Here is a 14447-nt window from a genome sequence, read left to right as displayed (position 1 = left end):
TCCCGCCTCTATGATGGCTGACCACACCCCCTCTGGTGGGCCCCTAGTGTTGCAGTCCCCCGGTGGGCCCTTCATGCCCCAGTCCGACACTGTATATACCCAATATGTCACCTCTAAGGTGCTTTTTTCCAAAGTAAATAAACCAAGTTTTTCTAACCTCTCTTTATAGTTTAACCCTTCCCTTTATTAAGGAGGTTGTTCACCCCTCTATCTGCTCCAGTTCTCCTGTGTCCTTCTTACAACGATGAGCCCAAAATTCTATCCCATATTTAAGATGTGATAGCAGTGATCACATCATCATCATCACCATTTATTTATATAGCGCCACTGATTCCGCAGCGCTGTACATGATCACATGCATTTATCCCCCTTTTTATGCATCCCAGGACTTTATTTGCCTTGCAGCTGCTGACTAGCATTGTACTGCCACTCAGCTTTCTGTCATCTGTAAATCTTTTTCCATTTAAATTGTTCCCAGTAGTATTTACAAGGTCATTAATAAAATGATTTGAAAGGAAAGGGACTTTCCCTGTGGTACACCACTTAGAATTTTAGCCCATCCTGAATATGTTCCATTTCTAACTACTTTATCTTTTATCCTTCTGCCATTTTTCTACGCATGAGCATACCAAGACCTGCTATTGTCATTTATGCACCATGCTGTTATATACGGAACAATAACGTGTGCTTTTGAAAAATCCAAATATATCATATCAGTTGCACTACCAAGATCCAGTTTGAAACTTATCTCCCCTTAAAAATTAATCATATTTGTTTAGCATGACCAGTCAGACTCACTGGTCTGTCATTTCCTAGTTCCAAATATATTTTTTCTTGTACAAGATTGTATCTATGCCATTTTTAACACTTGCTACTCTATAATCTATATGTCTTCTGTTCTATTAAAATATGAACAATCTGCATCGTGTTGGTGGAAACAGCAAGAAGCAAGAAAACTGTCTTGGAAATTATTGCAGTTGTACTTCCACTTTAGCTACTATAAACATATTAGTTAGAGTAGTCTGAATGGTATGGTCGCAAATGGGTTCCTTTTAAGTAATTGAGTTATTTGAGGAATTTCATTTATTGCTTTGACAATTTTCAAGACATACATAGGCTCTAATAATTGTAAAATGTGACAATTGATCTTGGCATTTTGGTTCTTAGCAGACTACTAAGGCAATCCAAGTCTCTTATTAATTTATATTTGGCTTTTATAGGTAACCAAATAGTAAGTGATGAGCTATCACACAAAGTCAGAATACTTTGCTGGATCATGACTGGACCAAATAACTTGGACACAAAAGCTATTCATTTAAAGTACTCCTGGACTCGTCACTGCAATGTGGCTCTATTCATGAGTTCCAATAACAACAATAGCTTCCCAACGGTTGGTTTGGATACCAAGGAAGGACGGGATCAGCTTTACTGGAAGACCATTAGAGCTTTTCAATATGTGCATAAGAACTACCAAGACAAAGCAGACTGGTTTTTAAAAGCAGATGATGACACGTATGTTGTGGTGGAAAATTTGCGTTGGATGCTCTCTAATTATACACCTGATCAGCCTATCTACTTTGGGAAGCGCTTCAAACCATTTGCCAAGCAGGGCTACATGAGTGGTGGAGCTGGTTATGTACTTAGCAAGGAAGCTGTGAATCGCTTTGTGGAGGGATTCCGCACTGGAGTTTGCGAACACACCACATCTGTGGAGGATTTAGCACTGGGGCAGTGTATGGAGAAAATGGGTGTAATAGCGGGGGACTCTAGAGACACTGAAAAAAGAGAAACTTTCCACCCATTTACACCGGACTACCATCTTACAGGACATTTTGATAAGAGCTTTTGGTATTGGAGTTACTGTTTATATCCTATAGTGGAGGTAAGTGAATGAAGTATATTGCTAGGACTGGAGGAATAAAACACTAAAAATGAATATATCTCTCACTAGGTGTATGTTCTGGTTCAACTCACATGTGCATTCATTGAGGTCATTGATGAATTCAAAACATCCATGACATCTTTGAACACACTGTGCATCTAGACTTGGTGCATGGGCTTACAAAGCAAGATGGCAGTGATTGCAGAACGTGAGGGGAAGAGTGAAGGTTATCTAATGAAGTAAGGAGCCAGTGTGCCTCATTCTCTTCTGCGGAGAGAGATTATTGAAATCAGATAAATGTGTGGAGCAGACGTTACTTGCTTTGTGGATGGGAGCACGGCCATTCTCACTCCACAAAAGGACTTTCTCAGAGCTGGCAGAGGCCAGGTTCTGTCCGATACTTTTATTGGGAGTCGATTTTTGCCTCCACAGTGCCCATTGGTGGAGAAGCACATTTGCAGACACACTCCGTGCTATATAATAAAAAGCTGCACACTCGCAAAATTGTCACATGTAATAAAGAATTCCATAGACGCTCATGATTAATGTAGGCAGTGTAAAGCTTAGCCAGCCAAACAAAATTTTAGACGAAAAGCTGAAAAGTTTATTTTATCTAAAAAGGAGTGGTATGACAGTGGTAGGCCGCTGAACTGTGATGTGACATTTACACTTTTGCACAGCACTACACTGGAGACATTTTCATCTCTCTGCACTGGTGCACTCCTGGGTTGCAGAGGCATCTCCGTAGAGCTGTGGGTAGGCATGCACCTTGATGTGTGCTGGGCAGACCATCCAAGAGCACCAGTGCAGAATCAAAGCATTATGCACTGTGTACACCTAGTGCTCTAAATAATCTCCCTTTCCCCCTCCCCCATTATATTTTTGAGTGCTTACAGTTTTGGATGTTAAGAGAGAGCACTAAAGATAGATTGCAGAATTTACTATACAAGGGAAGTAACTATTTTAGAAAATATGTGTTTTGTAATATATGTATTTCATAGAGTGTGTTGCTTTTAGGTCCTCTTTCCTCACAGTTATTTATTTCTGATTTTTCACTCTAACAGCATGGATGTGCCTTAAGCACTGGAGCAACATTTGGTGCAAATTATGCATTATGTAAGTGTAAATATTTGGCATTGTATTTACACCTGCTATGCAACTAAGTACCAACTATTGATCTTTCTCACCAGACATTTCATACAGAGAGGCTCCACGCAGTGTGTTTTTAACTGACTTAAAGCCTAAAAGTCTGTTGTACATTAGAAAAATGTCTTCCTCCGTTATGACAACTTTATTTCAGATATCTTCAGTTCTGATAATTGTATGGAATGTTAGTAGTAGCTCTTTTGTATGTGCTACCTTTATTTTAGGTTACATTGTTCTTTGAATTAATGTTTGTTTTTTGTTTTTTTAGTACCATGAATTATACATATGAATTTCTTATACATTATTGTCTTGCAGGGTCCCCAGTGCTGTTCAGACCTGGCTATATCCTTTCATTATGTTGATCCGCCACTCATGCACATACTAGAATACTTTGTCTACCACCTGAGGGCATATGGATACCAGTATCGTTACCAGCCCCCATTGCCAGAGACTGCAGAAAGACTGCCAGTACATTATGAAGAGAAGACTACAGTGAAAGTGAAAATTCTGCATTCAAATGATACTACCTCTTAATGGAATGACTGTGTCTCCCATATAAAGATCAACTTGAAAACTATTAATAAAGAAAATAGTGTCCTTTATCCTTCTAAAAAACATTTTTGGACATACTTTAACGATATGTGAATCAAGTACTGAAGAATGTAAACATGACTCTTTTAGGACAATTATTATTGGACACTTTGTTGCTAAAACTAAAGAGATCACAGGCTCAATATGTGAAATACATTTTACTTATTTTTGTGATTTGCTTTTAAACATATAGAGATACTGGAATAATATGGCCAGGTAGCTTTGATATATGTGCAGTATGTTTTTCATATCCATGAGAATGAACCTAGACCACTTCTAACATGAATATACAGCAAATAGAAGTACAGATTTGATGTTATTTGACACTGTAACAATAGTTGTAGAGAATGATGAATAACCAGTTAGGGCGTTTAAACTTAAAACCCAAAATGTGCCTTATTATAGATTGTAAATGTAACTCATTTCATACTGTCAGTGATTGATGTTTTCTAGTTAGTGCACATCTCTTGAATTGCTGCAGTAGTTCAGGTGGGAAAAATTAGAGTGTGTATATATATATATATATATATATATATATATATATATATATATATATATAAATATATGTACACACACACATGGGTGTTGAAAAAGAACGCTCATTGAAGCATAGTGAAAATAGTGATATGAAATTAATTTATTAACAAAACTCAAAACTTATGGTGTAGTATATGTACTTTACATAGGGCATTTCTATAGAACTACATTATATTTTACCAAGTGTTAACACTGAAATGAAAGGTAGTCAGGAAGCATGTGTGTACAGGGCCATTGGCTTACATTATTTTTTGGGGCCCCTTGATGCACATTAAATGCACTTTAAGCACTTGATTTATAATGCCTGTGTACAAAGCATTAGTGTCAACATTTTAAACAGTTACATGCAGTGCTAAATATGTTTACGTTACAGGCTTCCAAAAATTGTGAGAATGTTTTTTTGGCTTCTTAAAATGTATAAATGCTTAATAGGCAAATATAATTGCAAATTATTGTTTAAGTAATTTTATATGCTTTAGTTTAAATGGAAATAACTTTCTTATTTCTTTGTTTATGCAGATAAGTTTTATATTTCTTTTATCTGGGGCAGATAAGGCGTTCTTTTGGTATCAAACTTGAATTCTTTAATTTTCAAAGCATCTCCTTGTCGTAACAGGAAAAGATAGGCTTGTTCTCCAGATGCAATACCACAGCCTTCAAATCTTAAGACGGTTTAAAAAAAAACATCTCTTTTTTAAAGCTGACTTTTTCCTTGATGATACTATTCACATTAATACACCCTCACAGCTGTCCCAATCTCCCTCTCTAAGCCACACTCGCTCCTCTTGTTTCAGATGTGATCTCTTCCATTTAGAATATAAGCTCTCTAATGTTGTTTTGTCTGCCTTGTATGTCCTGTTTTCCCTACTGCACGGCAATGCGGAGCACTGTGGCACCTTACAAATCTATGATAATAATAATAATAATACAGTAAATTATTGAAAATATAGACCCAGTAGGAAATCACAGATTGAGAACATGGAAATATTTTGTGGGTTTAGGATAACATACATACATTTTGTGTGACACCAGTGCAGTGCTGCATTACTGTATAACAGCCAAGAAAAATGCAATGTGTCAAACAAGATTTGTTGTTACTGTTTTGATGGGCTTGGAAAGGAATTAAATGGGTGACCGAAACATTTGTTTAGCTTTTAATCTTTTTTTTTCATTAGATTTTATTATTTTAATTAAATACTGGGGGCACAGAGATGCAGGAAGCAATATACCCATGATTCCCTTGCCTCTCTGCAATGATAGATCACTTAACATCACACAGTGATCTATTGCTACTGGGAGGCAGGAAAGAGAAATATCATGTCTCATCTGCTCCAATATAGCTAGCCCCTCTTGGAGGAAGTCTGTTCCATGACATTGGGGACCACAGTCAGATTGAGTGCTTTGTTCTACCTGTGGCAGGGGACCAGACCAAGTTTATCCCAGTCACAGCACTGAAACCACTGGTTGTCCTTGACAGTTTACATATTTATACAAGTTGAGTGCGCCACCTACAGGACATAAATATAAAGTTGCCAGATAGCAAGTGATGTAGTTAAGTAATCTTAGCTGGGAAATTATTTTTTTAATTTAATTAAATATGTCAGTATATATATGTACAATTTCATGTGGTACCATTATAATTACAAGTCTGTATAATGAATCTTTTTATGAATACTGTTGTAAATGTTCACAAGTTGTTATTCAAGAAATCATTCTGAAAAAGTTTTGGAATTATCAGCTCCCAAATATCTGTACCTACTAATCAATTAAATTTAATTATTTTTTAATGACATGTTGATATTTGATATTTTGACATCATATGATTTTTCCTAGCAGTACTTGTAACAACTATAATCAATTTATAATTGTGCCAACTCTTATTATGTGTTATAACAATGCACTAATGTGTAGTGTTTTTTATATGCATTTTTTTAATGGTTCCATTATTTAAATTTTATTTTGAAATACTTTATTATCAATTAATTTATTAATTGTATACATAACAACATGTAAATATGTACATATCCCTGTTAACTGTCAACACCGGATGAAGAAGCCACACCCCACGAAAATGTGTGTATACTAATTTTTCCAGAATAAACTACACTCCTTAAGGAGTGATTTTGTTTACACCAAGATCTGTGTGCACTTTGTTTAACTAGCACACGGAAATATATTGTATGTATTCCTGCACAGGGCCAGTTTTTGGGGAAATGGCATGCATAGGGCTGCCAAGAGGAATTTGGGTCCCTGATACAGCAACTTTGTGGACCCCCTTCACAGATCAGTGGCGCAGATGAAGAGGCATAGTAACGGTGTTGGGAGAGTGACCACATGGAGTATGGCTGCGCCTCTTTAGACATGATGTACTATGTATGAAAATGGTATTGCTGCCACCTACCATTTACTGCAGCTTTCACAATCTGGTACTGGATTTTTCTATCACGCCCTCCCCAATCACATCATGCCCCCTCCCCAAGCCACATCACTCTACCACCCAAGCACATCACACCAGCCGCATCACGCAACCCTCCAGCCACATTATGAAACCCCCTCCGTAGACAAATTATGCCACCCCCTCCCCAGACACATTATAACACCTTGTCTCGAGACACATTATGACACCCCCTCCGCAGGCCCAATATGGCCCCCTGTCCCCAGACACACTGTCACCCCCGACCCACTGTACTTACCTATGTTGTAGTTGTGCTGCTGACATCCATCATGGTGGAGACGTCCTGCAGAGTGAGCAGAGAAGCTCTTAGTCTTGCTTCCTAAATTTCAACAGTCCTGGCTAAAGTTACTAATGATCTCCTATCAGCCAAATCCAAGGGTCACTACTCCATACTCATCCTCCTCGACCTCTCCGCGGCCTTCGACACCGTGGACCACCCCCTCCTGCTGCATACTCTTCTCTCTCTCGGCCTCTCTGGCTCTGTTCATGCCTGGTTCACCTCATACCTTGCTAACCGCTCCTTCTCTGTATCCACGTCTGGTTCTTCCTCCACCCCCTCCCCTCTCCCTGTTGGAGTCCCTCAGGGCTCTGTTCTTGGCCCTTTACTCTTTTCGCTCTATACTTCCTCTCTTGGAGCTCTCATCTCTTCGTTCGGTCTTCAGTATAACCTATATGCTGATGATATTCAACTCTACATCTCTTCTCCTGATCTTTCCTCCTCCCTCCCTCCTCTCTTGTGTAACTGACTGCCTCTCAGCCACCTCCTCCTGGATGTCTTCACGCTTTCTTAAAATGAACATCTACAAAACTGAACTCATTGTCTTTCCCCCACCCAGACTCCCTTCCCACCATGACCTCTTTATTATTGTTAACAACTCCACTATCTCCTCTGTCACCCAACTCCGCTGCCTAGGAGTCACTCTTGACTCCTCTCTCTTTTGCCCCCCCACATTCAATCCCTTGCCCAAGCCTGTCGCTTCCAACTCTGTAACATTGCCCGCATCCGTCCTTTCCTCTCTCAGGATGCCACCAAAACTGTCATCCATGCTCTCATCATCTCCCGCCTCGACTACTGCAACCTCCTCCTTACTGGCCTCCCCTGCTCCCACCTCGCCCCCCTCCGCTCTATACTTAATGCGGCTGCGAGACTCATCTTCCTCTCACGCCACTCCTCTGCCTCCCCTCTCTGTCTTGCCTTACACTGGCTCCCCTTCCCCTACAGAATCCTTTTTAAACTCCTCACCACCACTTACAAGGCTCTCTCCCAGTCTACTGCCCCTTATATCTCTAACCTCCTCTCCATTCACACTCCCGCCCGCTCCCTGCGCTCAGCCAATGATCGCCGCCTCTCCTCCACTCTGATTACATCTTCCCACTCTAGAATACAAGACTTCTCCCGAGCTGCCCCCTTCACTGGAACGACCTCCCTCACTCCATCCATCTTTCACCCAATCTGTGCTCCTTCAAGCGGGCACTTAAAACTCACCTGTTCCTTAAAGCCTACCAACCATCCACTTAACCTCTCACCTCTTCTGTTTCTCCCTGGCTCCTTTTTACTCTCCCCTTTGCTTCACTGGCTCCCTCTTGTGCCTGATTTTGTCTACCCTCCCTTAGGATGTAAGCTCGTATGAGCAGGGCCCCTCTCCCCTCCTGTCTCCACACCTGTTCTTCCGCTCCATCTTTACAGTATTTGCCTGCCTGGAGTTTCTGAAGTTCTGGTACTTTGTGTTTATTGTTCTGTATTGTTTTACCCTGTATAGTCTACTGTTTGTACCATGTACGGCGCTGCGGATACCTTGTGACGCCTAACAAATAAATGATAATAATAATAATAAATGGTAGGAAAAAGTATAGAGAAAGAATGGGGATGGGGCGGGAGGAAAATAACATTCATCTCTTAAGAATAACATGGAAAAGTTGGGAGAAAGGATAGAGAGAAGCATAAGGGGTAGAAAAAACCAGGATGGGAGGCATGTGGGAATATTAAAAACTATTAAAATATTATTAAATAGATAAACAGGGAGCAGCTGAAAGTGGGGTAGAAACACTATGAATAAAAAGAAAATGTAGCAGGAAAGGCTAGAGAGCAAACCATAGGAGGTGGGGATGGAACAACTCCTCTACTATGGAAAAGTTGTGAGAAAGGATTGAGAGAGAAGCATACGGGGTAGAGAAAACCAGGGTGGGATGCATGTGGGAAATAACAACATAAAAATGTTGGGGAAAAGGATCAAGAAACAAACAAGAAGAAAAGAGAACCGAGGAGGGGCTGGAAAGAACCAGGGGTGGGAAGAAAACAAGTTCTTCCATAGATAACATGAAAATACTGTGGGAAATGATAGAATGGGTAGGGAGGAGAAAACACTTGACTGCTATGAAAATATATGGGAAGGAGGAGAAAACATTATTCTAGAATGAACAACATGGAAATGTTTGGAGAAAAAATAGACAGGGAAGCATGAGAGTAAGAAAGAATCAGGATGGGAGGGAGAGAAAAAAATACTATCAAATAACATGAAAATGAAAAAAGGACAGAGTAGCACGTGGGGTGGAGAGAAATGAGGAGGGGCTGGAAGGAAATGGGAATGAATAACATGGAACATGTTGGGAGAAAGGATAGAGAGAGTACCATTGGGGTAAAAGAAGCATTTGGGGGTGGAAGGAGAGAAAGCACTCATCTGCTATAAATAATGTGAAAAAATTGGGAGAAAGGATAAAGATAGAACCAAGGTGGGGGTGTAGGGGGCATGAGGGGAAACAATGGAAGTACCAACAGGAAAACCCCCTCCAGTGGTATGAAGACATGCACCATGCAATAGATATTGCTCACGGCCCCACATTTGGAAAAGACAGCCTTTATCCTACAGTTACTGGGTTTGTACCATATTTGTGTCTTACAGATTTAAAACTGCCATCATTTTGGGGAAAAGCCAAATAACTAACATAAATAAATCTCAACATCAGACCAGTACTGACAGTTTGTATAAGGTAAGTGACTACAGTAGTTATGATTATTAACTATTAAAGTTATTTTATCCACTTGTCTATGCGATTTGTGTGGTTCCAAAGCACAAAGCGATTTATTAGCAAAAGCAAAAGAATAAGTTCAATAAATAAATACAGTCGATGCATACACTGCTCGGTGCTGCACACTGCTGGATCCAGCTATACAGTCATTCAGTCCTGAAGTCTGTGGTCAAAGTGACTGCATGCTGGTCCCAGAGCCCCTGCTTCTATACAGTCAGTGATACAGTGAAAGCAATACAGATGATTTTGCATGTTTCCATAGGTTCAGGCTTCAGGAAGGTTCAGTGTAATGCAGGTCTTTGGCCAGTTCAAACAATGCCATCCAAGGGTGAGGGTCAGCTCTCCAGAAGATGCATACTTAATCTTCCCACAAGAACTAGTTCAAACTGGTCTATTTGCATTACACAGACAATACCATTCTAATCGTTTATTCCCTATCATTCATAACTAGCATACGCAAGGTGCGATCCTTTCGGTGATTGAACTGGATGTCTGCGGACAAATAGTGGATTAGAATGGTACCAGACATGCTATGTTTCCTGTGACCTGAACCTTAGATCTCATTAACGTGTATATAACATTATAATATTTCATTATAAACTCTGCTACATTTGTTCATAAACGACTGTGGATTGGTACCATTATAAAAATGAACCATATACAAGTGAATGTGTAAGTGTATGCGTGCGTTATTTATCGTGCAATTACGACATTACCCATGGTGTACTGATCACAATCGCACAGTAAAACAATATTAATCAATATACTTTCTTTCATCCAATTAGTCAACTTTGACATAACGTAGTGCAACTTTTCAGCAATGAAACAATTTATATACTGCACTTCAAATAGTGTCAGTCCTCCAAAGCCATCTATAGTAGGATAATAATGGTAGAGTAGTGGTGTTCCAACAATAGACTATAAACAGCAGACGCTGATATTCTCCCTGATATTTGATTTTTTTCGATTTATTTGAACTTTAACTGTATACTACATTTTACTTTACTTATTAGTAGTACCTTATAATAAAACCAAATGTTCATGGTTATTTTTTGTTTTCTGTTTATGAATATTGTTATATGCAAGCTAATTACTAGTCAAATAAAACTGCAAATATGGGTTTGTGAATGAATTTATGAATTAATAGCTCAGAGGAGTGCTGTGTACCGCCAGGGATTAAAAGTAACCATTAAGTTATTTTGCTTTTGAAAAGAATTAGGTCAAAGGAGATAGAGGTGTGGTCAGCACTCCCTTTAAGGATGTAGGGATAGCAGCCTAGAGGGACCGTGAGGAATAAGGGAAGTTCCAACATTTAAGGTCTATGTATAACAAAAGATGGTGTCCCCTTGGCGCTCACAAAACGGAATGTGATGATTCTATATATATTTAAACCTTTTATTGTTTAGGTATCATGAATCAAATGCATGAACAGTAGGTTGCCACCTAGATATGCATACACAACGTGGTAAACACTGCAACAAGTGTATCAATGTTAAAATACATCCATAACAGGATAAATATGAATGCATCAATATAGGTTCATAAACCCTTGATTAGCTGGGCTAGGAAAGCTGGATATGCAGAGTCCAATATTATAGAGTCAATATTATAAAGTTGCAGTGTTTATTTGCTCAGAGATTGACTTTATAATATTGGACTCTGCATATCCAGCTTTCCTAGCCCAGCTAATCAAGGGTTTGAACCCATATTGATGCATGCATATTTATCCTGTTATGGATGTATTTTACCATTGATACACCTGTTGCAGTGTTTACCACCTTGTGTATGCATATCTAGGTTGCAACCTACTGTCTATGCATTTGATTCATGATACCTAAACAATAAAAGGTTTAAATATCTATAGAATCATCACATTCCGTTTTGAGAGCGCCAACGGGACACCACCTTTTAATTTGAAAATAATTAGCTAAATAAAAATATGAATGTTTATCTATTTTCCCCATTGACACTAGGGTATAATGATTATTATAGGAATACTTATTTAGTAATACCGCAGACAAAAATGGATGACACTCATTTACTATGAATAACATGAAAGTGGTAGGAGAAATTATGGATATCATGGAAAAGTTGGGAGACAGGATAGAGAAAGAAGTAGGAAAAATTGAGGTGGGGGAAACACTCATGTACTATGAATAACATAAAAAATGTATGTGGGAAAAGATAGTGAGAAAACCTTAGTGGTGGAAGGAAAGCACTCCTCTACTATGAATAACATGGAGAAGTTTGGAAACATGATAGAATACGAAGTATAAGGGGAAGAGGGGAACCAGGGAAGGGCTGGAAGGAATTGGCAATGGGGATGAAAACACTCATCTACTAAAGGTAACATGAAAATGTTAGTGAAAGGACAGAAAAGAGACAGATATGGTAAGAACCATGGGGGGGGGGGGGGGGAGAGAACTGGTGAAGTTGCAGGAAAGGACATGGAAGGATAGAGAGGGGAAAAAATGTCGGAGAAAGGAATTGGAAGAGTACCAAGGGAGAAAAGAGAGACGGGGATGGGCTGTAAAGAACCATGGAGATAAGCGAAAACAATGGGGAGAAACAACAAGTGAGGGGCAAAAAGGTGGTGTTAATAGGACATAAATGCTTCTGAAATAGGTAGAACAAGGATAAGGAGCCAGAAAGTGAAAGGGACCTAGAAATGCTGAATTACCCCCTGCAAGGCCTCAATCTGCTTTTATTTTTTCACAAATTATTTTTTTAAATCAGGAAAAACTATTAGTAGCAGGGGTGGAATGCCAGACCCTATAACAAAATTTGAGAAAGGTGTAGGCTCCCAGTGCTCTCTCCTGGTTAAAAAAAAATGTGAAAAAAGTAAAATTAACTTAAAAAGAAAGAAAAACCAGAAAAAAATGCCTCCCTCTTTTTGTCCATATAAAACTCCCTAAAGACTTTATTAAGAGTGCACATATTTTTTATCTCTATATAAAAAGATGAAAAATGAAAAATCACATCAGGACTTGAAAGGGCAGATCATGTACACGTTTGGCCAAACTATTGCGTCATGTGCAGTTCGCTTCACCCACACAGAGATAAAAGCCTGTCACTGTAGATATCATTGATCTCTATACTAAACACAACCTACATAATCACTGAGGATAAGGACACACCTAAACTTCTGCGTGTACTATGCTAGGTGCGTCCGGTTCTTTAGTAAGTACAAAGGTCATGAAATAGTAACAGATGAGAAGTTGAGATGTTATAATCATCTCACAATATAATAAAAAAAAACAGAAAAAGCGCAAACTTAAAATCAATACATTACAATTTATTATACGCTAGAAAGATAAAAAACATATCTATATACTGTATATAAATGGGTGAAGTACCATGACCTGAAAAAATAACACAATATCACAATATAATAGTTTGAGGATGTGGCAAGGGATGTGTGTGACATCATTATTGACAGGGCATAATGTAATTATGGCCAGTCCAGAAAGGACTGGAATTATACAGGACAGGTAAAGAGGTAGCAGGCATAAGCCTCTAAATTTGCTGATACCTGCATTAATGGATAATGGATAACATAAAACTGTTTCAAGCCAATATATTTCCTTGCATTAAGCCCTTAACGTCATGTCCTGTCATGCGGCAGATTGACGTTTTTAAACATCAAAATGAAGATGAGGGTATATAACTTTTGTGTGACTCACCATTATATTTATCTGTGGCTACCAATTATAGCCCTGGGGCTCAATAGGGCCATTACCCGGTTTGTGCAATAGCGCTAGAGTGCTTACCATTGTACTGGGAAATCCCAGTAACGTCTCCATGTGATTACATGATGTCACTAAGGATTTTGACAGGCCTGGGTCCAAACTTGGGATAGCTGAATCAGTTATCCCATGTGAGACATTAATATTAATTCCATTATGGCATAAATCTAATAATAACTTATTGTACTGTAGTTACTAATATATTCAGTATGCATTGGATCTGTTAATAATAAAAATAAAGGTAGGCCTATTGGGGTCTCTGATTGCTCCCAAATATTTCTCCTGGTTAAAAATGAATAATAAAATTAAAACAAAATAAAACACTTCCCTATTTCTATAACTCCATATCTTTAGTAACCTTATCCTCAGGAGTAGTTGATGGTTACATTTTATATTTTTTTAGGATCATTTTCTGGGATTTCTATATAATTGTAAAACTAAGAATCTGGAAAATTATATTTTTGTGATTTTTTTGTCCAATTTTCCCTAGCTACTGGAGAAAAATGAAAAAGCTTTGTATTGCAATATGTGTCCTCAGCATACATCATTGCAGCACGTCCCCTCCCAGTTTGCTGGTTAGTGAGCACCCTTGCAGTAATCCCGTGAGGGGCTCTTTGCTAATTGCAAGTCATAGGGTCAGACTTACCTCTTCTGCCACTTAAAGCAGACGTTCCCCACTTTCAGTCAAACCACCCCAGACACCTGGATGTTCTCCAACTGGTGTGAACACACTGGCACCAAAGGCCCAATTAGAAGAAAAATTCCACTTGGTTCTTCCCACAGTCCAGTGTGGAGGAGACTCCAGCAGGTCTGAGCTATTGGTTCTGAAATTATGTCGCTAATTGGATTTACACAAATGAGTCATTAACAGGACCGTAAATGTGTAGTAGAATAGCAGCTTAACCCTTTGCTGTGTGTTAAACATAGATTTTGTTTCTTGAGGAATGAGAGTACATGGGACACAGGTCACATGAAATCCACCCCTTCATTGGTGGGGGGAGCAGGGTAGTAAAAATAAAAATAGATACTTACGTGATCGCGGTGCCGGCGTCCCTCCTTCTTC

At 39.0% G+C, this 14447-nt stretch overlaps 1 protein-coding gene across 1 annotated transcript in view; it reads left to right on the top strand.

Annotated features, from left to right (window-relative positions):
* LOC142141169 (glycoprotein-N-acetylgalactosamine 3-beta-galactosyltransferase 1-like) overlaps positions 1–6288 on the top strand; it is a 55864-nt gene extending 49576 nt beyond the window's left edge. Inside the window, exons 4-5 of the mRNA XM_075199340.1 lie at positions 1221–1882; positions 3344–6288. Of these exons, the coding sequence (XP_075055441.1) occupies positions 1221–1882; positions 3344–3562 (881 nt within the window). The 3' untranslated portion in view covers positions 3563–6288. The remainder of the gene's footprint in view (positions 1–1220; positions 1883–3343) is intronic.
* The last annotated feature ends 8159 nt before the right edge of the window (positions 6289–14447 follow it).

Source organism: Mixophyes fleayi, chromosome 2 (assembly GCF_038048845.1).
Source record: "Mixophyes fleayi isolate aMixFle1 chromosome 2, aMixFle1.hap1, whole genome shotgun sequence".
Taxonomy (NCBI): Eukaryota; Metazoa; Chordata; class Amphibia; order Anura; family Limnodynastidae; genus Mixophyes; species Mixophyes fleayi.
Note: the sequence above shows the minus strand (reverse complement) of the source record. Positions and strands in the feature narration are given on the sequence as shown.